This window comes from Calidris pugnax, unplaced genomic scaffold (genome assembly GCF_001431845.1).
Source record: "Calidris pugnax isolate Ruff unplaced genomic scaffold, ASM143184v1 scaffold95, whole genome shotgun sequence".
NCBI lineage: Eukaryota > Metazoa > Chordata > Aves > Charadriiformes > Scolopacidae > Calidris > Calidris pugnax.
This window is the reverse complement of record NW_015090885.1, coordinates 4,479,076-4,506,016: the sequence shown is the minus strand read 5'-3', so window position 1 is coordinate 4,506,016 and position 26,941 is coordinate 4,479,076. Positions and strand designations below refer to the sequence as shown.

The 26,941-nt window shown below is 37.4% G+C and overlaps 1 protein-coding gene across 1 annotated transcript in view; it reads right to left on the bottom strand.

Annotated features, from left to right (window-relative positions):
• CADM2 (cell adhesion molecule 2) overlaps positions 1-22,391 on the bottom strand; it is a 416,144-nt gene extending 393,753 nt beyond the window's left edge. Inside the window, exon 1 of the mRNA XM_014947137.1 lies at positions 22,286-22,391. Within this exon, the coding sequence (XP_014802623.1) occupies positions 22,286-22,391 (106 nt within the window). The remainder of the gene's footprint in view (positions 1-22,285) is intronic.
• Between the last annotated feature and the right edge of the window lie 4,550 nt (positions 22,392-26,941).

Below are 26,941 nucleotides of genomic sequence, written 5' to 3'. Positions count from 1 at the left end.
TGTCTCCAGAGATGTAAACTCCACCACCTCTCTGGGCACTGTTCTCTCTGTTCCAGTACTCTACCACTCTCAAAGTGAAGAATTCCTCTGCATGTTTAGATGGAATTTCTTACATTCAAGTTTGTGCCCATTATCTCTTGCCCTGTCACAAGGCACCACTGAAAAAAAGACCCGCCCCATCCTCCTGACACCCACCCTTTAAGTATTTGTAAGTATTGATACGATCCCCCCCACAGCCTTCTCTTCTCAGGACTAAAAAGACCGAAGTCCCTCAGCCTTTCCTTGTAAGAGAGATGTTCTAGGCCCCTGTCATCTTTGTAACCCTCTGCTGTACCCTCTCCAGCAGTTCCCTGTCATTATTGAACCAGGGAGCCCAGAACTGGACACAGTGCTCCAGATGGGGCCTCACCAGGGCAGGGGAGAGGGGCAGGATGACCTCCCTCAACCTGCTGGTCACACTCTTCCTGATGCACCCCAGGATGCCATTGGCCTTCTTGGCCACAAGGGCACATTGCTGGCTCATTGACATCCTGTTGTTCACCAGGACTTCGAAGTCCTTTTCCACAGAGCTGCTCTCCAGCAGGTCAGCCCCCAACCTGTACCGGTGCATGGGACTATTCCTCCCCAGGTGCAGCACCCCGCACTTGCTCTTGTTGAATTTCACAAAGTTGCTCTCTGCCCAACTCTCCAGCCTGTCCAGGACTCACTGTATGGCAGCACGGCCTTCTGGGGTGTCCACCACTCCTCCCAATTTTATGTTATCAGCAAACTTACTGAGGGTACACTTTATCCCTTCATCCTGTTCAATATATTGAGCAAGACTGTACCCAGTACTGCCCCCTGGGAAACACCACTTGTTACAGACTTCCAACTAGACTCTGTGCCACTAGTCACAACCCCCTGAGCTCTATCTTTTAACCAGTTTTCAATCCACCTCACTGTCCATTCATCTAACCCACACTTCCTAAGCTTACCTATGAGGATGCTGTGGGAGACAGTGTCAAAAGCCTTGCTGAAGTCAAGGTAGACAACATCCACCGCTCTCCCCTCATCAATCCGTCCATTAGTCATAAGATATAACAGCTGAAATACCCGGAAAAAACACATGAGGAAATTAATAATTCTGTCTGTGTTCAGTGGGAGAACTGGCCTGTGTGCTGTAAATATTACATGCAATCACAAGCTGATGGGAATGGTGAAGTCGGAAGGAAATACTGAATAGCAGCTCGTTCGGTGCTCAGCAGATGTTAAAGGTTGTGCGGTAATACTAGTCTGGGAACAGGTAATTAAAGACTGTATTAGTGCACCTGCCTGAAGGGGACAAATCAGTGTTGCATAGGCAATCTTCATCACAGCGTTTCCTAGGCTGCAAGTGCTTGCCTTGCAACCTTGAAGTAGCCTTGGCATATGTTAATTTTCATTCCTTTTAATGTCATATTATATAAACAGTCCCGGTATTAAGGTTGACTTCAGATATTTGTATTAAAAAAAAAAAAGGAATTATCCTCTTTGTTTTATTTGAAGGATACATTATATCACCTTCCCCACTCAAAGGACATACTCTAATTAAAGATTGAATTTTCTCAGGATTTTAACTAAATCTGTCACTTAGCTTATGAATTAAAAATAATTAAAGATAGGGTCTCATAAGAATTGTACTTCTGCGCCTGCTCATTTCTGTCTGATTCCTTTCACTAAAAAATTGCCAGTTTGCTATTGCTCATGCTCTCTGCATTATTTGGACTTACTTTGAAATAATTAATGCACATGGGAAAATTATGTTGCAAGTAAAAATATTTTTTCCCCATTATAGTCAGAATTTTGTCTTTCTTTTAAATTATAAGTTATTCCACTCCTGTCTGCAGTTGATGAAGGTAATTGCTTGTCTACAGGCAATTTTTTCAGGGACTAGGTGGTCCCTACCAGAAGATGATGTCCTGTTCTTTTCTACTAATAGCTCAAGAAGACATAGAAAGCCTTTGGGGAAGAGAGTTGCCATTTCATTGAATAACATAAAATAGATGAATGCAGTATCTGCCCTAGATACTTTCTTACCATGTGAATGAAATTCATTTTTTCTGCATGCATTTTACAGAAATTTCAGCACATTTAACCCAGATATTTTGGCGTCCCAGATACCTGCTGCCAGCAGGATAGCAAATGACCTTACTTTATCAGAGTGGACATTCTGATCCACATCACAAGCCTCAGAGGTTCTTAGCTGCTACTATTGCTACTGTTTCCCTTTCAAACTTCAAATATTCCACATATTTTATGATTGATTCTTTCAGCAACTAATAGCAAAAATGAAATTACCACAAGAGAAAAAAGAAATACTTATGTTTCCTGTAGTCTCAAAAAAAAGAAAAAAAAGAAGAAACGTTCAATGACAATCAAATTAAAAAACTAAGAAATATAAAAACCCTAAGCTATTAACAATATAGTGCTTTTGCACTAATAGAGATAAAATGCATATATTCTCACAATGAATTTCAGCTTTGCAAAAAAAAAAAAAAAGGAAAAAAAAAAAGAAGGGGGAGCGGGGTGAGCACACTGGCTACACATTAATCACAACACTCTTAACCTGTTCATACAATGTCAATGATGATGATTTATCAGTGTCTGTAAGGATGAAATTCAGCTGTGTGGTTTTCTGCAAAAGAAAAAGAATTGATGTCGGGAATATATACGGAAGTACAACATAAATGCAGTCTTCACTTCTTCAGAGATACTACTCTCAGAATTGCTTATTTATAAAAATTATTTAAAGATTCATAACCACTTGTTGCTCTTTGTTTCCCAAGCTGACAGAAAAAAATAAATATGAAACAAAATTCTTGCTAAATTTTAAAGATTAATCCACATGTCTGTCATTGTACAAAGTATGTAACTAGAAAAATATAGACTTCTGAGTCTTTGAAAAAATATACCACCATTCAAAAATGGAAATTATTCTTCTTTTTCATGTGCTGCTTTTAGTTTAGGAATGCAGTTGATAGAAAAATCATCCTCTCTATATCTCAGTTTTTATCTCTCCCATAAGATGAGCTAATGAAGTTAACTCCACTAACTTTTCCCTTCCCTCTGCTAAAACAAGGAAATGCAGTGGAATGAAAAAATGGCCTTGCTTTGCTAAAACTTTATGGCTATTAGTAAATTATTTTTTTTAATGTAACTGCATAAATATTCTCCATAAATTTTGCATATGTTTATACATTTCCCTCCTTTTGCCTTCTTTTCCCAATATAATTACTTCCATTCCTTAAAATTGCCATTCCCAAAACAAGAATAAAAGTTCCTGAGGCAAATTTATGATAGTTCAAAGCTTGCTCTTTCTTTTTTTTTTTTTTCCTGACTGTCTGTCTTTATGAAATTGGAAGAAACGTAATTACCTTGGAGACCTCTAGCCTTCTGTCAAATTTGACTGAAATCAGCCAATAGCTTCAGATGTTTTCAGAGACAGTCATACAAAGTCATAAACATTGAATAATTGTACAACTCTTCCTTTAAAAAACAGAAATGAACCCCAAACCCCCACTAAAAGCAACAAACCAACCAAGGAAACAAAAAGAGTGTTACCTTAACAACTCAAATGGAAACTGTCTCATCTCTGAGCTATGTTTCAGAAGTACGAATTTTAAAAATTCTCTTTACTCCAGGAGAGAGATTCATTTAAATTCAGAAAATTTTAATGAGCACTATGAAAAGACTATGAACAAGATTCATTTTCATAAGCCATTCTGAACTTCCAACATTTCCTCATGAAGTTCTATTGCTTTTTACATAGGTAATGCTATTTTAATATACACCCCTAAAGAAACCCCAGAAAACCAAAGCCTTCCCCGTCGCGCCCCCTCCCCCCCCAGGCTATTCTGGTTGCTTTTAAAACCAGACTACATATAATTAATTTTCAAATAACTTTTTTTTTTGTAAATTTGAAGTTCCATATTTCAAAGTTAAAATAATTTGGACGAAACTCCACCCAAGATAAACCTTTGTTCAAATCAGAGAGCTCATAAATGACAGAAACATCCCAAAATCTGCAAAGATAAATCTCATCTTTGAAATTACTGAAAGCCTTCATTAAGCCTTAATATATGCTGTCAGTTTTAAACTAAATAATAGATGAGATCTTAACATAATCAGAAGAAAACTGCTGGTACCTGCCTCTGTTACTGTCACAGTTAAATTGACATGGTAATTTTAAAAATAATGCCTTTTCTATGTCAGTTAAAGACTGACAAGCACCCACCATTTAGAAACTTTCTTCATGTAGGAGGCAAAACCTTACTATGAATTCACTGGTACAAATGAGCAAATATCTCTTCTGTTGGTCCACTGTGGGAGTAAAACTCGACTGGCTGGGTTATATAAATAAATAAATCTGAAAAAGACATACTAACACCTTTCTCATGGAAAAATATTCTTTTGTTACAGTAGTAACATGCAAGTATTTTTTTGTTGTTGTTATTTAGTTATTCATGGATGCAGGGAACAATATATAACAATTTTTATTAAATATGCTTAAAACCCACAGTTAGTATTCCACGTACTATGAGGATGAGGATTCCATAATGCAGACAGCTAAACAGCCAGAACCTCAGGTTACCCTCCATATAATTTGGTATCTGAAAGGCCATACACAGTTTATAAGGGAAACAAAAAATCCTGCTAATCTCTGGACACTCTGGAGTCCCAGGACAGCTGCTGGCTTCAGGTATGTGTCTCTCCTTCTCTGCATACCTACATGCAAACCAAGGAGAAAAAACCTGCTGCAGTTTGTTGACTGATGGACTCTGCTGTCCATCATCATTTCAACCCAGCCTCTTTAAATTCCTCTGCCTTGGACTGGCTGAGCATCAGCACACAGAGCACATTGTGTTTGATTCCTTTACAGCAATACTGACTAGGGCATGAGCTGATCCTCCTCCAGGGAGATTTCACCATCTCCATGCGTGAGCTGACCAGCTGATAACCCCATGGGCCTCTGCTTTTTCCTGCTTTCCTCTCCTCTGATACCTATTTCAAATATTGCTGGCATTGCCTAGGATAAGAAATCAATGGCTGGCAGCTTCTAATGAAGACTAAGCTGGACCTCTGTTGGCCCAAAGTCCTCCTAAATTTGTCTTATGCAGCAGCTAAGGGCTTTTATCCAAATTACCATTGAAAAAGACTTCCCTGTATGTGAACTTAAAGATGGTGAAATGAAACCAAGTTGTCTATAGTGGCAGAAGAGGTATGCTACCAATAAAAGTTTGATTTAGAAAGTGTTGCATTTCTCTTCTGGAAGGTCACCAAGTGATGGTCTCAAAGTCTGTTTTAAGATAGTCATGTTCTGTGTCTATCAGCTGTAGTTGTTACAGGCACATTTCCCTATTTTAGATGCAAAAAGGATTAAAATGGGATGTAATAATTTGAAGGACTTCAGAAGTAGCTTAGAGCTCTAGTTGCTGGGTCACTTGATAAGACAAGAGAAAATATTTGAACACCCACGGAAGGCAACAGTACTATAGACAATAAAATGCCATGAGTCATAGCTCTTTCTCACAGTTAGGATTTATTTTCTGGTTTTGTAAAACAACGCAAGAAATTTACAGCTGAAAATACTTGCAAAGATTCAATCCCTTTGGGTTGAGTCAAGCTCCCCTGGGCTACGTCAATGGAATCTGACAAGACCTTGAAGTCTGGAAATTCTTCCAGGTCATGCAAATGTACCAGACATCTAGGCATGAAGCTATATAAAAATACCTCAAAAAAACCCAACCTCTACAGTCTACCTGTGAAATGAAATTTATTACTCCGTCTTCCTAAGGATTTATGGGTGATGACAAAGTATAGCACAGACCCATTTCTCTTTTCAGCTTCCAAGGAAAATAAACAGGACTGACTAACTAAACAGGAAAAAGAGAGTTGTAATTCAAGCAGTGGGAATAAGGTGTGGATATTCTCTTATATCCAACTGCTCCATGAGCTTAAGAGGCTAACCTCACTATTAACAACCAAAATTTTTCCCTGATTAGAGGGCCATGTCATCCTGTTACAGTAGGGGGAAAAAATAGAGTTACTAGACACTCAACTCTTAATTTAGCTGACTGACTGGATAGATGGAAGAGAGAGCACTGGTGTGCATGTATGTGTACCTCTGTGCACCTGTATGTGTGTGCACATGCACATGTGTAAGTAGAGAAGCTTTGCACTCTTTAGTTGTAATCAGTTTCTTTCCTAATTCCATGTGCAAAGGTGAAATGGAGGATATTCTACTTCTGTTTTGGCCTCATTCTACTGAAGTCTTGATTATTATTGTTGCTTCATGTCACATCCATCCACATGGCATGTACTGAATATATCCAGCATGAATGTTTCATGAATATTGGGGAAGCAATTGCAATGTGAGACACAATGCATATTTCAGATGACACATGACTGATGTGTTTGGAGATCTGGGTTTATTATGTACTTGCAACATTCATCTACTACCAGAAAGCTGGTCTTTCCCCCTATTGCACTGAGTAAAGTCAAAGAAGGAAAACAAATGTGCATTTTGAATGTATCTGATATTTTACTGAAACAAAGAAATAATGTACTGTCATGTTTGTTTTCTACTGTCTTTCTCCAAAGACAGAGCACAGAGATAAAAACATCTCAACTCTCTTGTATTTGCTTCAAAATATAAAAGTTTCTTTTAAAAAACTTTTCATGCAGCACATCATTACCAGGTTAGGATTAATAAAATTTGTTTTAATACAACAGCTTTTAAGTAGGATTTATACTATAGAAACGATTCTACTCTTTTATTTGATATCTCAAATTCTGTACAGAGTATCTCTATTCTGCTACTTACAATCTCCAAATGATTAAAGAGTTCAAATTTATAAGCAATAATCCACATGCTAGTCAGCAAACAGTTGTTAGAACAAGAACCTGGGTGAGTATTTGTTGCCATCTCATTTCTGTTGTAAGAATGCCCGATTCTGGAATGGTAGTTTCCTTTGATTTCTCTCTCTTTCTTCATACCGAAACAAAACAAAAATAGAAACAACATGCCCCACTCATACACTGACACAAATGATTTCAAAGAGGCTTCATTTGATCCAACAAGGGAAAAAAAAAAGCTTCTCCGAAGCTGAATAAGTTTCACAGTGAAGAGATTCCCTCCATTTTATTCAATGGGTTGTATTAAAAAAAATAACGCAGCATCTTTGTTATAGCAAAACAATATATCTGCTTATTTCCTATTATTTCCTACCAATATTGCATGTAACTAAAGGACTAATAATTCAATGTATTGCCCAAACCAAGGCAGCTCTGACGATAACTTTTAAGTTGTTTTGAAAAATCAAAAAGATATAAACCTTCAAGAAAATGCGAGGAATAGGAATGACAAAGGGAAGACAGAAGTGGCTTTCAGAAGCCTGAGAACATATAGGTGCCTACAATCCATCAAGTTTTTGCTTTAATGGTTTTAAAATTATGGTCCTGCTTTTGTGTCTTCCTTGCATGAAAAGATGTCTGGGCCATCTTTATGACTTGTCAAGGCAACCTGGTGTGCAGAGGTGAGGAACTTCATGGACTTAGATTGGAACAGGCAGCCTGCGAAGAGGCAGTCCCTCCCACATCATTGACCCACAAAGATTTCAAATACTTTTTTTTAACTACTTCTCTTCTATAGCTCATGAAACCCATTCCCCACTTGAGGCAAGTCCTGCAAGTGCTGCCACCTGGGTCTCTGCAGTAGGAAGAAGGTGAGGGGATCCGCACTGTATGCTGGTGGAGCTGGGTGCCTTGCAGTTCCTCACCCACTAATAGCATTGGGAGCCCAAATGTCCCACTGAGTTCAGCCCCAAGACAGAGCCCACCACTTCTCACATAAGAATGCACAAGAAATTGTGTGGGAAGTCTGAGCTGTCTCTAAGTCATTTCAAGAAGCTGAGGAAAAAATATGAAATCAGATTCCATCTCAAACTAGCTGTTGCTTTCAGGTAGCAATTCAAGCAGCTAATGCTGTTCTACAATCCCTCCGCGTTTCCCCACTGCTAAGAGAAAATTTTACCACCTAGAGAGATGCTTACTTGGTAGAAAAATCTCTGGACCTTGATAAATTACTAAATGTTAAATGGAAAAAACCCAGCAACAACTCAAAACCAAGCATATTGCTAAGTCAATTGGTCTAATTGTCAAACTCCCCCATTACAGTTTCTCAAACCCACCTGTTTCCCATTCAGTGTCATAATTGTGGAGACATTTCAGCTTCTGCACCTCCGTTTTCAGCCCTTATTTAAAGAGTACACTTTGCAGGGTAGAAAACACTACTTCCCTCTTTCCTCCTTTCTTACTTTTATAGATGTTGCGGTGAAAAAAATAGAAAGCATATAGAGCCTGGTTATAGTTCATTCTATTTATCTATTGTATTTTTAGCGTAGTAAGCCCCTGAAATGAAATAATTCTGTCACAAAGGGTAATGTTTCTTGGTCAGAAAAAAGGGAGGATTCAAACAATCTAACAGTATAAGTACATCTCAATTCGTGTTATGCACAGATGCTGCTGTGAAATCAAAACCACATGCAGCATTCAAAGAAAAAAGTTTCTTAATCCTTCAAAAGCAGATCTAGTAAATGAATAGCACACATTGGTAAAAAAAAACAAATTTCAGAAAAATTACATGATATAACTATCTGTCAGCAATTGTAGAAAAAAGGAAAGTAGATATCTCTTGGAAGCGGTAAACACTCCCCAACAAAACAGCTAATTGTAATTTTAAATGAGGCCACAGGTGTTAGTTACCTAAATGCCTTCCTATGTGGCAGCTGCTTGTTGATTGGGTTTGGTGGACAGTTCTTCACATCAAGGAGCTCATCGCAATTACTGCCTTTGTTGGCGGTCTTGGTGTAAGCCAAGAACTGAATGGCCACCTATGCTCCCTCTGATGTGTAGCATGTTGATGAGGTTTGCTCAGGCTGCACCTACTTGTTCAGTGGTTCAATACCTGATTTTAATTCCCATACTTTACTATCCAGCAAACCTATGTTCCCTTGAAAATATGTATTCTTATCTATTCTTGTCTGCCTCAATTAATCACTGTGGCTTTAGCTATCATCCCAGTCCTTGAAACCGAAAATGGGAGGTCAGCATCCACAAATTTCAATTCTTACCTCAGATGTCAGAATTTTTTAGAAGAGACAATGTGGACTGGCCAGCATAGCTAAAGAAGAGATGTGAAGATATTCTTCAAGAAAAGGCAACAATGAATCACCCATAAACAAAAGTGTCTTGACCATACAGACTACATAGTGTTTTCCTAAATAGAGATGCTCTACCATACAATGCAAACACTCACAGATAAGGGAGGGAGGAGAGAAAATTAAAAAAAACCTGAAACCTTCCCATTGTCTCGGTTCAGGAATGGAACAGAAAGAATATTGAAGCTCAGTCTTGAGAGACAAATCTGTATAAAGGCTAACTGATCCCTCCTCCATATTACCATTAATGTCACTTTAAAAATAATAATTTTCCTAAGTAGTAGCGTTCAATCCACTTCCTATACTCAATAATGAAATACTACATACACATACACATATTACACATACATACACACATATATACTATAGAGTAGCATATGGAGAACTGTCTTACTCTGTGATCTTGACCAATGGCAACTAATTGTGTTCCCTTCAATTGAAATTCATCTTCACCTTTCACATCATTCTGCTTAAACTGAAATCACCAACAGAAATCTAATTTTTGTGTAAATATAAGAATGCTAGGTCAATGTGATATGTTTCATAGGTGATTCCCAACCATCACTTTAAGGCATTTCTAATGTTCCCAACATGAAAACTTCTCCAACAGTCTACAGCTATTTGAATGAAATATATAAAATAGAAGATACATTATTCTGTGGTATTTCTCAAACTTCTCTTTCAGAAGCAAAGAAGGATTCTCAGAATATATATAAAAAAATATTTCAAACCAACCGACCAAACAAAAGTAGGACTCACATCTACTTATATAGACGTTTTAAAGACTAGCATTATTGCCCTCAAGCTTTCACACCTGGTAAGTGGTAGCTGTAAAAATGCAGATTCCCTCTCAGCTCTCATGCTTCTCAAATCAGGATAAAAGCACCTACACACTCAGAAACAATGTAGTGAAAACAACTTGGTTGTCACATCAGAATGCTTGAAGTATGTGAAGTGTAATATAAGTGGTTAGCATTACTCTGGTGAGAGCCTTGATTTTCCATACAGACAGCTCTGGGGTATACTTTCTCATTAATGGTACATTTTAATTTACTATGATGCTTTTGACTGTTGCTTTTTGACTTATTTTATGATGTTTAAAGATAAAAATACTTCAACATATTTATAATCTTTTGATTTTCTACATGTTAATTTGGTCAGTTACCATTTCCGGTTATTGATCATCCGAGATGGTCACAATTCTAAGCAAGTGCCCAAAACGAAATTACACTGCAAAAAAACGCACAAAGACACTAACTAGGAAAAAAATGAGACTATTATTGCCATTTCCTAATCTCAAATATCCAACCAATAACAAGAAAAAGGAGCAAGATTAGAAAATTCAACCATGTTCAAATACAAATAATTTCAGTTTAAAATATCATCTTGGGAAAACAAAGAAGTCTATGAATTGTTTAAAAAAAAAGGAATTAATGAAATTGAAAATTACTAGAAGGATTAATTTCTGTATTCAGTGCATGGGATCCCAATTTAGTGGTAGTAGTACTCTGGAAAATACAATGTTAACCACTTTTAAAGGGCAAAGAAGCTCTTTTTAGGAGAACATTAACAGACCAGAGGGCATGACTCGGATACCCTGCTTGACCACAGCTAGGCTTTCCTTTACACTCATTGAATCCTTCCTCTTATCTTCCTGGGTTTTTTGCCATAATCAGCCTTTTCACCTCCTCTGTTTTCATCCGTTCACTAGGCAATGTCTGCCTCTTTTTGCCTTTATCTTAGGCTGCTTTTAACACATTTCTTCAATCATAATCCCAGATTAAAAAGTGAACTGGTATTCTTGCTCATTTGGTGAAATTTTGTTGTACCCTTCCCGCCTACCAGTAGCTGAAGGCATTTTAATGAGGCCTTTACTTTCTTGACCGGCTCTATGGCACTACTGTAACCAGAGGGAGATGAAAGGCTTCACAGACTCACCCCTTCTAATTGCAAGTGGGGAACATTCCTCACCTATTTATGTCCCTGATGGAACTGGTCATGAATTTTCCAGCAGCTGGCTTCCACACCAGACCGTGCAGGATTGCCACAACTGAGCTGAGGTACAACAACTGTCAAAGTGAAAAACAGTGGTGGGCCATTCCTGACAGTATTCCTCTCTGGTCCTTTGACTTTATGTCTATCCAGACTCTGAGGAATTTAATTTCCCAGTCTCCTAAAAATCCCTCAGGTCAGCTGACAACAATAGTGGAAGTTGCAAGCTCCCTAGCTCCAAGCCTTGTACTGGCAGGTCTCCCAGCAGCCTTGCTGGGGCAGTCAGGAGCAGCAAATCACTTCATTTTCAAGAAAGGATTTCCTTTTCTCCATCATACTTTCCCTTTTCTTCCCAGATTCTAAACCACAGGGATTAGTGGTTTTTTTGTTTGTTGTTTGGTTTTGGTTTTTTTTTTAATTTAAAATAAAAGGCTTGAAAGGTGGCCCCATGTGAACTTCATGAAGTTCAACAAGGTCCTGCATGTGGGTAGGGGCAATACCAGGAACAAATATAGACTAGGGGAGAATGGATTGAGAGTGACCAAGAAGGTCTTGGGGGTGTTGATTGGTGAGAAGCCTAATATGAGCCAGCAATGTGTGCTTGCAGCGCAGAAAGACAACTGCATCCTGGGCTGCATCAAAAGAAGCAGGAGGTTGAGGAAGGTGATTCTACTTCTCTACTCTGCTCTCATGAGACGCCACCTGGAGTACTGTGTCCAGCCCTGGACATAAGAAGGACTTGGACCTGTTGGACTGGGTCCAGAGGAGGGCCACAAAGATGATGGTCAGAGGGCTGGAGAACCTCTCCTCTGAAGACAGGCTGAGAGAGCTGGGGTTGTTCAGCCTGGAGAAGCGAAGGTGTGCTTGCAGCGCAGAAAGACAACTGCATCCTGGGCTGCATCAAAAGAAGCAGGAGGTTGAGGAAGGTGATTCTACTTCTCTACTCTGCTCTCATGAGACCCCACCTGGAGTACTGTGTCCAGCCCTGGACATAAGAAGGACTTGGACCTGTTGGACTGGGTCCAGAGGAGGGCCACAAAGATGATGGTCAGAGGGCTGGAGAACCTCTCCTCTGAAGACAGGCTGAGAGAGCTGGGGTTGTTCAGCCTGGAGAAGCGAAGGTGCTGGGAAGACCTTATAACGGCCTTCCAGTACCTTAAGGGCGCCTACAGGAAAGACAGGAAGTGAGAGTGTAATGATGAGATGAAGGGTAACGGTTTTAAACTGGAAGAGGGGAGATTTACATTAGATATTAGGGAGAAATTCTTTACTGTGAGGATGGTGAGGCACTGGCACAAGTTGCCCAGAGAAGCTGTGGATGCCCCATCCCTGGAAGTGTTCAAGGCCAGGTTGGGTGGGGTTTTGAGCAACTTGGCCTAGTGGGAGATGTCCCTGCCCATGGCAGGGGGCTTGGATCCTGAAGATCTTTAAGGTCCCTTCCAACACAAACCATTCTATGAAAACTAAAAAACAATACTATGCTGAGTGTCCCTGTGACAGTGCATCCATGAGAAAGAACAGAGAACCCCAGATGGAGTAGAGGAAAACTTTGTACATTGCACAACTTTGTATGACACCTATTTACAGCTAGAAAGAAAGTGGTATCTCCTCCTTCTCACCTTGTTTCAACAGCCAAGTCTTAAGTGCATGAAGTTGCTGTACTTCCACACATCTTTTACAAATCTGGACAGCTGTCACATAATTACTAGAGGTTAAAATAGCAGGGCTAGCAATAGAGATAACAAACTAAATCTTGTTTGACAAATCTCTGTATTCCTTCTGTCATGCAGAATCAACTTTATCAGTCATTAAGTTTGTAACCTAAGCTACTTACCACACCTGTGGGCTTTCAAATGGAATCAAAGGAGTTAGTTTTGACCTTTAAATGACTGGAAAAAGGGTACTTGAGAGACATTTTCTCTGTTGTGTGATTGTGTTGCAGAGAAATCTGTGCTAGAGCTCTATCAATTTAGTAAAGTGGGACCTCCTAGAAGGGCATTCACTGTCAAAGCCCCTTGACTCTGAAATTGGATGCCTCTTTAGCTTCCCAGGCTGGATTTATTGACTCTCCTGTAATGATATTGGGTTGCCTTCTCTACTAGAAAACTGAAGAAGGCCTTTGAAGATTAAGATACGGGTTGATATTTTGAGCGTTTAATACAGACTATTGCTTTGTGATTATTAGAGGAAGTTGAACACCTTTTAATGAAACTCTGTAATACCAAAATGAAGCACAGTAACATTTATGTTATTCTTTCAGACTCCATAAGCAGGAAATATTTATATACATTTAAAGTAAAACTGTTTTATGTGAAGAAAGCATTTCTTTGATTTGGAACACAGTACCATAGAGAAACAAGTCCAAAGTCATGTGGTTTAAAGGAACTGAAATAAATTCTGTTGCAAGTTTGGATTTTGGGTCTAAAATGAGATTAAGCGAGTCATTAGGGAAACAGCAGCAAAAGTTCCTGTTGATGAGGTAGTCTATCAAGTGTTGTGTGAACTAGCAAACTACATTCTAGATACTGAGACATGTATTAGTATCTGTCCCCCAGGTCCCTAAAAAGTAAATGCCAGAAGAAAATTGCTTAAAGAGCCAATTGCTTTTCACTCATTACTTGCAAGTAAATTCTGCATCTCTCCAGCATTGAGATGCAGGAAGGAGCTAAAGGTTTAAGCAGAAAGCAATAACGCAAGTCAGATGAACACAGAAATGCCTATCCTTCTAGCCAAGCTACTGGGAACTAAACTAAACTCATCCCCCTAAAACATTAGTATTACGCTTTTTCTCTATGCTTCCTGAAACAACCAGCCTTTAATCTGTCAACCAATCTGACGGTATTTCTTACTTTGGGATGAGACACCATTTAACTCCTACAGGTTAATTTCAAATTAACTACCTGAAAACAAATAATATAATTTGGGCTAAGAAGGCTTCCCAAATATTTGTCATTTCAAGCTTTACTGTTTTTTACATGATGACCTTTGTATATCCACACTGATGTTTCTCAAGTGATGTTTCCGGGACAGGGTTTAGCTGTGGACTTGGCAGTGTTAGATTTACGGTTGGACTTGATGATCTTAAAGGTCTGTTCCAACCTAAATGATTCTATTCTAATTGATTTTAGGTGTGGGTTTCAATTTGACAGCTGAAAAAATTTCTACTTGTCAGCTTACAATTCCTCTGTGGAACAATGGTACCCTCTTAAAGGCCAGAGATGTAACTGCTTATTATTTCACGACAATATCCAAACTATATTTTGTCAGTTTATAAAAGATTCAATTGAAAAATAATTAAAATAATAAGCAAAATAATGAAATTATATCTCTAAGAATCTTTTGCGTTCTTAAATCTGTTTCTTGCTTGAGTGATACATTTATATTTCTCCAGTTCTGCTCTAAAATTAGATGCCATTAAAATACTTCATATAACTCTCCATATAGCTGCAAATAATGTTAACTCAATTCTGTTAGCTAGCTACTGTTATGATTTCATATCTTCTTTAAGAAATCAACCAAAAAAACTCTACAAGAGAAGCTAATCACTGAAAATTATTTCTCCAAATTGATCTAATAAAATGCACACAGAAACGTCTTTGTCTTAAATTACTATAAGCATTTCAAAGATCTTTCAACATTTCAACATCCAATACAAGTTTACTGTCAGAAAGGACTACCATGAAATCTAATAAGCCCTTATAGATTATTCTAAAAAAAGTTCAAGCAACTGGAAAATTATGATCATTTCCTTACAAAGGTACAAATCAGAAGGTCTTTCTTTCTTTTGTAGTGTTTTCATTATGCAAGTACTTATAAAAAGAGATACTATAGTCTTCTTTCCATTGCTTTTGTTTCACTTTGGCTAGATCACAGGTAAAGTGTGGTTAAAAAAATGCACTGTCTTTTTTATCTGCTGCCAGTGAAACTTTACTTAAAACAGCAATGATAATACTTGCATTGGCTGCAGGTGGATATTCTGTTGAAATACAGTTAGTGCTTGACTGAAATTCAATTGTTTCCTATTTTACTTACACATTACTATTACAGAAAAAAAAACAACAAAAAACAAAACAACAAAAAAACCAACCAAAACCAAAAAACTTACAAATTATTCAGTCATTCACAATATACTTTACTACACCGTACTGTAGTGTTTCTCAGTGGCTCCAATTCTGCCTCATAGAAAGCCAAATAAAATTCATAAGGAACAGTTAAGTATTGACCAAAAAGAAACTTTGAAGTCAGCTTGAAAATTATAGCTTTAAGAAGATCTCTGCTTAATAGTGTTTCATCTGCAACTGAACCAAAAACTTCAATTAAAATTTTTGACCAGATCAAACTGAGTTTTAAAAGTTCCAATTTTTTTTTTCTGATCCTAACTTGCCTTTCCAAAGTAAAGGCTTAGCCCTTCCTAATATGTTCCGGTTGATATGTAATTAAATGTGAAAAATGAAAGCAAAGGCAGTGAGGGGCTAGATTCACAAAACTAGAGAAAGATGTTTTATAATATCTCCAGGGCTGAAGAAATTAAACTGGAGAAATTAAAATCAGAGATAGTTCTTGAACTTGCAGTTAAAATATCATCTGAAAATACCACCTCCTGCCATTTTTTTCTTCTCACTCTCCAAGAAGAAATATTACTTTCGTTCATCTTAACATGCATCTCACACCTCTTTTTGCCTCTGAGAATGAGAAATCTCTGGTTTTACTACTTGCTCTGCACCACATTCCTCATTGCAAAGTTGGGCACTGTGAGAATGGCTCAGTGAGAAAGTTCTGTGGTTGCTTGTTTATGAAGGTCAAAGTTTATGAAATAACATATACTATATGAGATACATGTTTAAGAAGAAACCATCTCCATTTCCCCTAAAATAAGATGAAATAAAAGATAACCACACCTTCCAGACTTTCAAGCCAGTTTTAGTTTGTTTTATCAATGTTTTCAGCAGTTATTGGGTTCCTCTATATTAAAGTTGCTTGTAAGCATCCCTGAAAGTACTTCTACACCAAACATAAAAGTCCAGAAGTGACACCGAGCACTGAATCATCCTTGATCATCCACACTGCTTATTAATTAGATCCCAAACTCTCTTTTGGAGTGGACAAATCAGCTCTTCCCAAAGTAAAATCTCTGTCCATTTTTGGAGAGAATTTATTCCCAGGTCCACTCTCAAGACACAGTATAGATGACATTAACACAACTACTTCCCATCACACAATACAGTCTCTCAACACTATCTTAGCATATTTTGCTTATAGAATCATAGAATGGTTAGAGTTGGAAGGGACCTTAAAGATCATCAATATCCAAGCCCCCTGTCATGGGCAGGGACATCTGCCACTAGATTAGGTTGCTCAAAACCCCACCCAGCCTGGTCTTGAACACTTCCAGGGATAGGGCATCCACAACTTCGCTGGGCAACCTGTTGCAGTGCCTCACCACCCTCACAGTAAAGAATTTCTTTCTAGTATCTAATCTACAATCACCCCTCTTCCAGTTTAAAACCGTTACCCCTCATCCTATCTCTATACTCCCCTATAAAGAGTCCCTTCCTGTCTTTCCTGTAGGCCCACTTTGTGTACTCTAGGGCTGCTATAAGGTCTTCCCAGCACCTTCTCTTCTCCAGGCTGAACAACACCAGCTCTCTCAGCCTGTCTTCAGAGGAGAGGTTCTCCAGCCCTCTGACCATCATCTTTGTGGCCCTCCTCTGGACCCAGTCCAACAGGTCCAAGTCCTTCTTATGTCCAGGGCTGGACACAGTACTCCAGGTGGCGTCTCATGAGAGCAGAGTAGAGAAGTAGAATCACCTTCCTCGACCTCCTGGCCATGCTTCTTTTGATGCAGCCCAGGATGTGGTTGGCTTTCTGGGCTGCCATCGTGCATTGCTGGCTCAGTGCCTCCTCAGACATACCCCAGCCACAGCACAGATTAGCGCGTGCTTTCACATTTATATTACAAAATAACAAGTTGGTCGCTGAAAAAGAGCCCTGATATTTTATGCAGCTTGAACTTAACCAAGAAAAAACAGTTATGTCTATGGACTCATACACAAAAAAGGGTGAGGAGACCCAGAACAAAGTGACTTTTAATACAAGCATGGCCAGCATGCCCTAGAGATAACTAGCTTGAGCTGTTATAAACGTAGCCCTGTTTGTGTCATTGGCCTCAGGCCTGGAATTGCTCCTTGATGCTTTTATGTTGCAGTGCAGACCTTCCTTGGAGGGTTACCCAAGAGCAAAACCTGGTTGAAGCAAAGTAGCTTAGAGTAAACTACCCCATAAATACTGGCTTACTCTAAGGTTCAGGTCAAAACTGTTTGCCAGCTCTATTGATTCTTCATCCGCTGACAGTTCATTTTCCATGGAGTTTCCTTAGTCGGTGGGATCAAGCAGACCCAAATTGCTTGACTGGAGTGGGCCATTTTTTTTTTTTTTTTTCTTACCTAGTGTTCTTCCCATGAGGCCCAGGGCAAAACAGGGCTAAGTCACACACTGCCAGTGAAGTCAAGGAAGGTGAAAAGTTCTCCCAGATTTCACAGATTAAACCAAACCAATGTCTATAGTGTCATGGAAGCCACCACACAGCATGTACACATGCATATCCATAAGAACACTGCATCAATATGAAGCTGGGCCTAGCTATTTTTGCAGATGAATTGAATGAAAAAGGCACTGACTTTTGCACTAAGTAGTCACCCTTCCAGCACTGGCTACGGCAATACAGAAGTGTTCTCTAGTTTCCAGTTTCAGATGGTCATCTTTTATTCCACTAAGAGGTAATTAATATTTCTGGAAGTGCTTACCGATATTTATTTATTCTTCATTTTAAAATTATACATATTCCCAGCTAGCAATCTACAAACTGCTTGAATGAATTTTACTTAAGTAAAAGTGTAACATTTCAAGTTTTTTCAGCTACCATGATTTTATGACTTTTGGAATATAGTTGAAAAACTCTTTTTCAGGATCTATTCTTTATACTGTCAACTTCATATGATACCAGCCATTTTTGACTGATTAATAGTCCTCATATTTGATAATTAAACCTAATATTGGAAATCCATTCATAGCAAGTGCCCATAAATTCATCAGTGACATGTTAACATAGCATTATCTTTCAGCACGGACATAAGGGAAAGATAAACTTCAATGGATTTAATTTTAAACCGTTCTTCTTAAGACTGTGCTAACAGTTTAATGACAGAGAGATTTTAGAAGGAAAAGGTGTGGAAAATGAAATAAAGCTGTCCTGAAAGACTGAAAGCTCACTGAATTTTGAAGAAGAGTTCAGCAGTTGTCAATGCCAATAGAATTTAATGGAGTAGATACAAAGCAAAAGACAAAATCAATACCTAGGTGTTTGTGCTTCATTTCTTTATAGTTGTCAAACCTTTGAAGTTGTTAAATAATGACTTATAGACTAAGAATAGATGTCTACTTTGACATTTCCTTAATGCCATGTCAAGAATCCAGATACTCACATGCAAAAAAAAAAAAAAAGTTCGTATGATACGGAAAAGAAACTCAACCTCAGAACCATATGATATGAAATTTACCCTACCTAATTCTTCATATTGTTCTTATACAATGCAAACAAATAATTTAAAAAATCCCAAACCTCTTAATTTCTAAACCTCTTGTGAGAAAACAAAGCTTTCTCCCCATATAAATGTATTTGAGACAGAGACAACTTAGCGTGTGTGCACAGAATAAAAGAGAATCACTTGGTCATCTTAAATGGGAAGACTGAAACTGGCTGGACCCTCTTCAGCTGCTTAGCAGGAATCGGCAGACCTCAAGACTCAGTTCTCTTACTCTGACCCAGAAGTATCTTGTCTAGTTTAGATTAATCAACTTTGTAAATGTAGCATAGGTGTTGCACTTTAAATTCACATCCTACCTTATTCTGTATTCATCTCATTATTCAGAGATGCATGAGAAAGTAACACTAATAATTTCAAATTTACATCAGAGTAAAAACTCAATATTTAAATCTTGTAAATAATACTGTTTCTATTAGCTTTTTTTTAAAAAATATCATTTATACAGGCATTGCACAAGACTATCAGAGTAAAGGAACTGAAATGATAATAAGCTTCAACTCGGAACCACTGTGCAGAGTGGAACAAGGTTAAAACCAGGCCCCTCATTCCATCAAAAAGAGAAGGAGGCAGGGTAAAGCAAAGCAGCAAAGCCTTCTTTCTGGCTTTCTATGTGCATTTAATACCGCTGGTAGAATCTTGTAACTCTGACAAGCATTTTATTCCTTCACATATTTCTGGAATACTGAGGAGGGCAGATTAGGCAGATTTATTCCCCTTCAAGGTCATGGCTTTATTGATCTGAAGGTAAAGCAAAAGCTCAGGTTTCCAGAATATTCGTGTATTCTGATTATTTGGATATATCAGGAATTTAAATTATTTTCATTTAAACAAAGCAAGCAGAATTTTGGAAGATAAAAATCTTGTTTGGAAACTAATCTCTTGATATTGGAACTGATAAGCATAGCCTGTGGTTTTTGCTCTCAATATTAAATCTCCATGAGCAGTTAGGCTAGGATGTGACTTCTTTACAGGTACTTTCCAAAGGGTTTGTCAGATAGGGTCACCAAAAATTGTCATAATCATGCCCATGCTTTCCACAGCCTGCTTGAGCTGGGATTTCTGAAAACTCTATTATAGGGTTCTAACAGAGGTACTGAAAATAGAATTGGCATAATTGAAATTCAATGTGGGGCTGATTTTGTACTTTGGATGCCTGAATTTCATTAGGACTATTCATTTTTCCATGACAACACGTAATTAAAACAAACACTTCTAGACATTGCTGCATTGAAGATTTGGGGACTTTTTCTGCTACTGAAGTTTCATTTTCCTTTTAGGAAATTTTGTAGAAATACAAACTGATGGGAAGGAGACTCCAGAGAATATTTTGTCCTCCAGTAACATGTATGGATGAGATGACTTGCTGAGCAATACCTTGTTAACAACTTTGAGGTTTTAAACAAAAGTAGGAGGGGGTTTAGTTTGCATGCTGCTTGCTTTAAGAAGGTACTGTATAATCAAAACAAGATCTCCCACAGGAGAGACTCTTTAGCAGCAGAGGAAGGAAGGAAGGCATTACCCCAGACATTTGATATAGAGGGTATGACAAGAGGAAGAACAAAGGAACAATTCAATACCGCTTATTCTTGCTGTAGCTGTACAAAGTGCTACAAGGAATAGCAGGCAGATTAGAATCCGCTGCTGCTGAAGTATCTACTTAAGCAAAGGACGGAGGTAGCTGGGACAGGAGATGACAGTTAGTTACAGGGCACATCCTCATCCCATGCCCACCCACTGTTAGATGATGCTTGGAAATATCCCGGTTTCTCAGCTGGTAAGGACAGGTCTCTATTCTGTCTCACAGTAAACAAATCTAATTTTTGCTGCTATGAAAGCTTTGATCATTGAAGCACTTTTGCAATTTCATGAATGTAGCTTCCAGAAAACGCCACAATACAAATGACAACATATATGCAATGATCTCCTGCTTCAGAGGCAAGAGCAGCCTGTTCAGGGTCACAAATGGATAATTACATTTCCAGACTTTCTTATTTCATGCTTTATCACCAGGACCACGTTTGCCAGTGCCAGTTTTTGGTGCCGGTCAACAGAGAGTATCAAGAGTGATGATTCACCTGGCCATTTAAGTAATCCAGCTCCATTATTGCCAATTAGAGTCCAGCATAAAGTTAGTTCTCAAGGGAGAACATGTTCATGGAGTAAAGGAATATAATTACATCAAAACTGTTACACATGAGATTTGAAAAGTTCCACATTTTAGAAGCTCACAGAAAGAAGTGCCAGCAGAGCTGCTACTTTCTTGCAGAAAGGAAGGAACCATATGAATCCCTTGTAAGGCTGTCAGGCACCAAAAGTAAAGGAAGGATTTTAAGTCCTAAACTGATCTGTAAAATGCTTGTTCATTAAAGTTATTAGCTCAAGTAAAATAAAATTGAAACAGTGTAAGCTATCCAATCTTTTGGTTTCATCATTGGCTAGTAGCCAGTTAATTACAGGGAATTAATTATGTACTAAATTATTCTTGCAGAATCTATCAACAATTTGCATTTGGTGCAAATGTACATTATCCAGAAGCAGAAGCAGCTATGCTTTATCTTATACCATTTGGAAAGTAACTGCACAACACGGTGCAACTATACTATATGGAAAAACTGCAGCAAGACCAACTCCGGCATAATATCAGTGAGAAACGTTAATCTGTGGCAAAACTATGTTTTAACTTAGTGCAACTTAACTTTTAACTAGAATGAGTTTATAACCCTTTTGTAATGCCGCAAATAAAATTACTCATATTACAATTTTAAAAAGAGTCATCTATAATGCTAGATAATTTGCCATTGCAGACAAAATCACTGGAATAGGCCTGAGGCTGAACATTATTTCAGAGAACTATGCCTGGGTGTGACTGAGGACACTGAATTGGAAACATTTTCCCATAAGTTTCCTCAAAAACTGTTTTATCTATTCCCCAAAGGGGAGAACATTTACAAATATAAGAGTTACTGGAAACCCCAGCGGACTCTGAGTGAGAAAAAAGTTAGGTTTCAAAAGAATCAGCTACGCAATAGATAAAAAGGGTTTTATCTGCTCTGCTGCCCAAGACTACAGACCTTTTCTACACATTTGGCTCTTGTTTGAAAACATAGGCAACACTGAACCAAAACACAATTATATGACATAATTCAGTTCCACAAAGAAGCCCTGTAATTTGATTCTGGAATGTTAAATTTTTCATTTTTTTCCTACAAATATGTAAGGAAATCACTTCATTTGCATATTCTAGAACTTCCAGTGACAGCAACCAAATTTTCATCTGCTCTTTTTGCACCAGCTTTTGATGGTGTATGAATTTTACCATCACTGGTATTTGTTTCTTCCTCCTCTAACTTCCTGAGCTATGATTCTCTGCTGGCCTCAGTGCATCCCCAGTTCTCCTCTTTCTTGCGGTCGCCCTTGTGGCATGTGGTTGAGCAACCCTTCCATCTCCCTCACCTGCCTGCTCGCCAGGCTGCTGGTGCTGCCCCCGGTTCCTTTCCTTCTCCAGCCGTAACCATCCCTTGGCTATGACGAATTTTACTCTTACATTCGGATAAATCATTCCCAAATGCACCACACCAACCCTACACCATCTTAAATCTCCAGCTGTCAAGCAGAAAATGTGCACTTGATGATGGCTTAAAGTGTCACATTATTCCGCCTCTGAAGTAAAACAGGCAATGCTAACAGTCTTTCTATTTTATTTTAATGTTGTGTCTGTGTTCAAAAGTCTCATTAAGTGCTGCACTTTCCCTTCAAGAAGGATGCCTGTGTAATGCTTTTTCATAAAGCTGTAACAAAAATATACATAAATCATCTTTATTTGTGAGATTATCTGCAGGAATTTCTTTGTACACCGTAAGTTTAGAAAATAATTTGTATTTCATTTTGGCAGATCTGTGTTCCACCTGACAAAAAGAGTAACATAAAAATATGTTGTTTGTCTACATTATTTTTGAGGGGTTTTGTCACCTCCATATAGCATTATAGACCTGTGCTTCACTTAGGGCAAACATTTTGTTGATGTATGAAGTGAAGTCATCTCTAAATATTAAGAGAGAGCTCGATATGATGACATGTTTGAAGAGTGAAACAGAAGCTCTTTGGTAAGATAAGATGAGCAGCTGACAACTCTAAGGAGACAGAGTTTATTTTATTCAGTGCAAGTATACAGCCACTGTTGCATGAAAATAAGGATACTTGGAAGAGAGAGGGACATGTCCTGGAAAAAAATCATTAAATTTAGCCTATTCTTCTTATGACACTAGTACTATAAATATTATTAGTATTATTAAGTGGGTGAATCCCATACTCAAACATATTTGAGAAAATTTAAAGAAATAAATATGTTTGCGTTCAGAATTTCAAACTAAGTGCAATCCATGCGTTTGCCACTTCTGTGTTAACTAATCTCCTACACTGTCAAATATGGTTCCAAAAGCTTATTTTACATTCCTGCTACATGTTAATTATCTGTTGAACTCTCTCTTTTTGACCAGCAGGTGATAAAGTGTAATCACATTCATCCAGATGCATTAAATACCTTCCTTTCTTTCTCAGTACACTAGATAAAGCAACTTTGCTACAGTGGATGTTTACTTTAATTTTAGGGTAATTCTAATCTTTTGTGTTTCAGCTGCTTTATCACCTTAATGCTCCAGGTCTTTTTTTTTGAAGAAAAACACCTCTAGCCACAGATTACTTCTCTGAGAAGTTTCCTAAAGATACAATTTCTGCATCAAAATAATATAGCATGTTGATTTCTAAGTCATTGAACTAATTTTAAAAAGAGAAGAAAATGGATCAGCAAAAACAGTGTGTCAAATTGTTAATATTTTTGAATCCTAAAACTTAAATAAAATGTCCAAAATTAAAAAATTATCTAATACATATCAGTATAAATTTTCTTATCTGCAACAGATACCACGAGAAGCTTTTTCCGAAAATCTACCAGGTTTCCTTTTGAAAAAAAAAAATAATATGTATGTTTTGTTTTGTTCTTTTAAATTAGGTTTCCCTGAAAGTCTGTATATGTTTGAAATGATGCATGGCTCTGACCCTGTGAGCTCTCAAGTCAAAATATGGTAAAGATTGGGAATTATTTCCTTTCTATCTCTAATGTCAAGAAACTTTTAAATGGTGAGAACCACAACAACAACAAGGTATTTTATTGGGTAAGAAATTCTTTTACTTCCTTGTTTAGACCTCAGTCCAATTTAGAAGATGTGAAAGTCATGCCGATCATGTTGGAGAAGAGGCAGAATAAAAATTTAAATGGTGGCTTCAATATTGAGTTCTGTATGTTCCAATCAGAATACTTTCAAAAGAAAAATATGAAATGAAAATTCAGGTCTATCACAGAAATTCTATGAGTTCATTACAAAAACAATTTCTCTACCCCTCTATCTTCAATACCATCTGATGTAATTTACAAATTTGATGACAAAACCAGTACGTATTCGAAGGGTATTGCTGTAATTTACTCATTAATAGCAAACATTGATGGAGAAAATAGGCAGTAGGAACGTAACTAAAGTCACACATATTAAACCTTTTGGAACAATAATGCTTGATGACAAGAAGACAGCATTGTTTGTAGTGAATATATAGCAACATGCTGAAAAAATACTTTATTTTGCTAATCTGTATCTGCCTCTGTGCCTCATGAATGAAAACTTGCATCATACAGTGAGCTAGCCAAAGAAAAGCTGTGAAATCTCTAGTATCTTCACATCTTTAAATAAAGTAATCAGGTAATAATTTGTTTCCATAATGGGGAAATGTGCTTGTTGAAATTGTGTAGATTTTAATTTGTGTGGATTTTTATGTGGCAGTTTTGAATAAAACTGTTTAATATACATAGTCACAGGAAAAACATAACCTGGATATCATAATAGCTATAATCTGCATTTGTATTACTTAAAGGTGTACTAAAATAGAGGTGACAAAAAATGGAGTCAAAATTTATGACTTCTTTCTCAATTCAATCTCATACAAAAATAAGTACAATTAAAATAGAAAGAGATAAACTTTTTCTGTGTTCTCAAGTGCAAAAAGCAAAACATAAAGTGGCCTTTCAAGCATTACTGGATTTCCCTGATGGTTCAGGTGTTTATATACCCCCCGAGCATGCAAAGGACTGTGCAGCCAATGTAAACTCACCATACACTTCCCATGGAGCAGTCCTTCAAACTAAGATTCACAGCAGATTATAAATACCCAGCCTAGTATAAAACACAACCAGAGACAGTGAGAGAGAAATGGAAAGATAGAATGAGAGAGAAAGAATAGGAACAAGAAAATGAGAGACACATAGGGAGGGAGGGAAGGAGGGAGGGAGGGAGGCAGGAAGGCAGGAAGGAAGGAGGAAAAAAGGAAGGGAGGGAGGAAGGGAGGATGGAAGGAAGGGGAGAGAGTAAGATAGATCAAGAGAGAAAAGGAGTACAAAGAGAAGTGGAAAATAGCTTATGTATCCACAAGAATCTCATGACTACACTAGAACTAATGGAAGCTTGCCAAGACTGGTACAAAATTAGTAATGTTATCTTCTTCCCAATAATGGTAGCCACCACAAGTAAAAGGTGAGAGAACTGGAAGGCTTCCCAGAATTTAATTTTCTCAGGAAAGCACTCAGCAGATAATTCTATTAAATTCTAAAATGTGGGATAAGAAAAATATAATCCCAAGTTTAAATTGCATGTCTGCATAGACTGTGCCAGGTGATTTATTATTTTTTTTTTTTTAAATAGGGCAACACAGAAAAAGAAAAATGGCTTAAGCGCCTGAGAACAGTCATTAAGGTTCTCAAGAGACAGGGAGGGAAATCTAGCAAATTTGAGTCCAGCATTCTCTTTTGAAACTTGTATTGCTTTTCCTACTTAGAGGTAATTTTAAGCATGCATAGTGAGGGTAATATCTGGCTAAAGGACACAGCTTCTTATTGGAAATGTGTCAAATGCTTACTAATATATGCAATATGATAGGAAACTCCTTAATATGTGATAAGAAAAGAAAATCAATTACATTTGCAAGTTGTAACAAATCTCATTGTTTAATTGCAAGATGTAGTATTCTAAAAGGAACAGAATTTATTTTACCACTTGGTTCTAATTTTAACATGTGGAAACCATTCAAATGGAATTTAGTGTTAACTAATTATAATTCCTCTATCTATTTATATATTTGTGTCTGTAACTCGTTAGAAAGTAACACTGAATGTGAATACAAAGTATAAGTGCCGAGTAAAGAAAGTCACACTTCCGTCTGCTATGAGATGGCGGAATGGACCTTATGCATAAGACAACATGGGCTACTTGCAATGCTGTAATCATATGGAATCAATATTGCTTATAATTTGTGATTAAACAGAAGTTAGAAGATGGAGTTCTTTACATTTTTTCAAGTTCAAGACTATTTCTCAAAGAAGAGCCAAATGCCCGTGCTTGTGTCAGGGGTGGGAGAAAGAATTAATTTTTCTACATTAAGACATAGAAACATCTCTACTAACCAGTGTAAGATACTCAAAAAACCCAAATAATTAGAATTCTATAAAACAGTTAAAAAATTTAAAAAAAAACAAGCCACCATAAAAATCCCCAAAGCCAAAAAGCTTCCACCTTAACAACGCTCTATGAAGAAAACATAAATGAAAACACAATGTGAAGACTTATAGTATAAGCTAGTGGTTTCTTTGTTACAAAAGAGATATATTGTCTTTAAAACAAAAATCTATTTCCTCTTACCTCCCACAAAAATTGACTCATTTTCATTCACTCACAAGACTTTTTAATTAATTCGTTGTATAATCATAATATGTAAAAATAGTCCTATAAATAACCACATCTCTTAAAGAAAGTATGAGAGATACAAAGCCTGAGGAGGAAGTTCTGAATATTTTTTTTTGTCCTACCATGAAAACTATATTAGAATTTAGTATTTAGTTACCGAGGTGTTATCTTTAGAAAAATCCACAAAGCTATTTCAAAGCGAAAAACTATTAATAAATATCTTAAGTAATTGGTTTTGATTTTTGCAAGTCCTCTTATCTAAGCATATAAAAAATATTCAATGAATAATAATGAATTGACTCTAAAACCCTCCTGTGAGGTAATT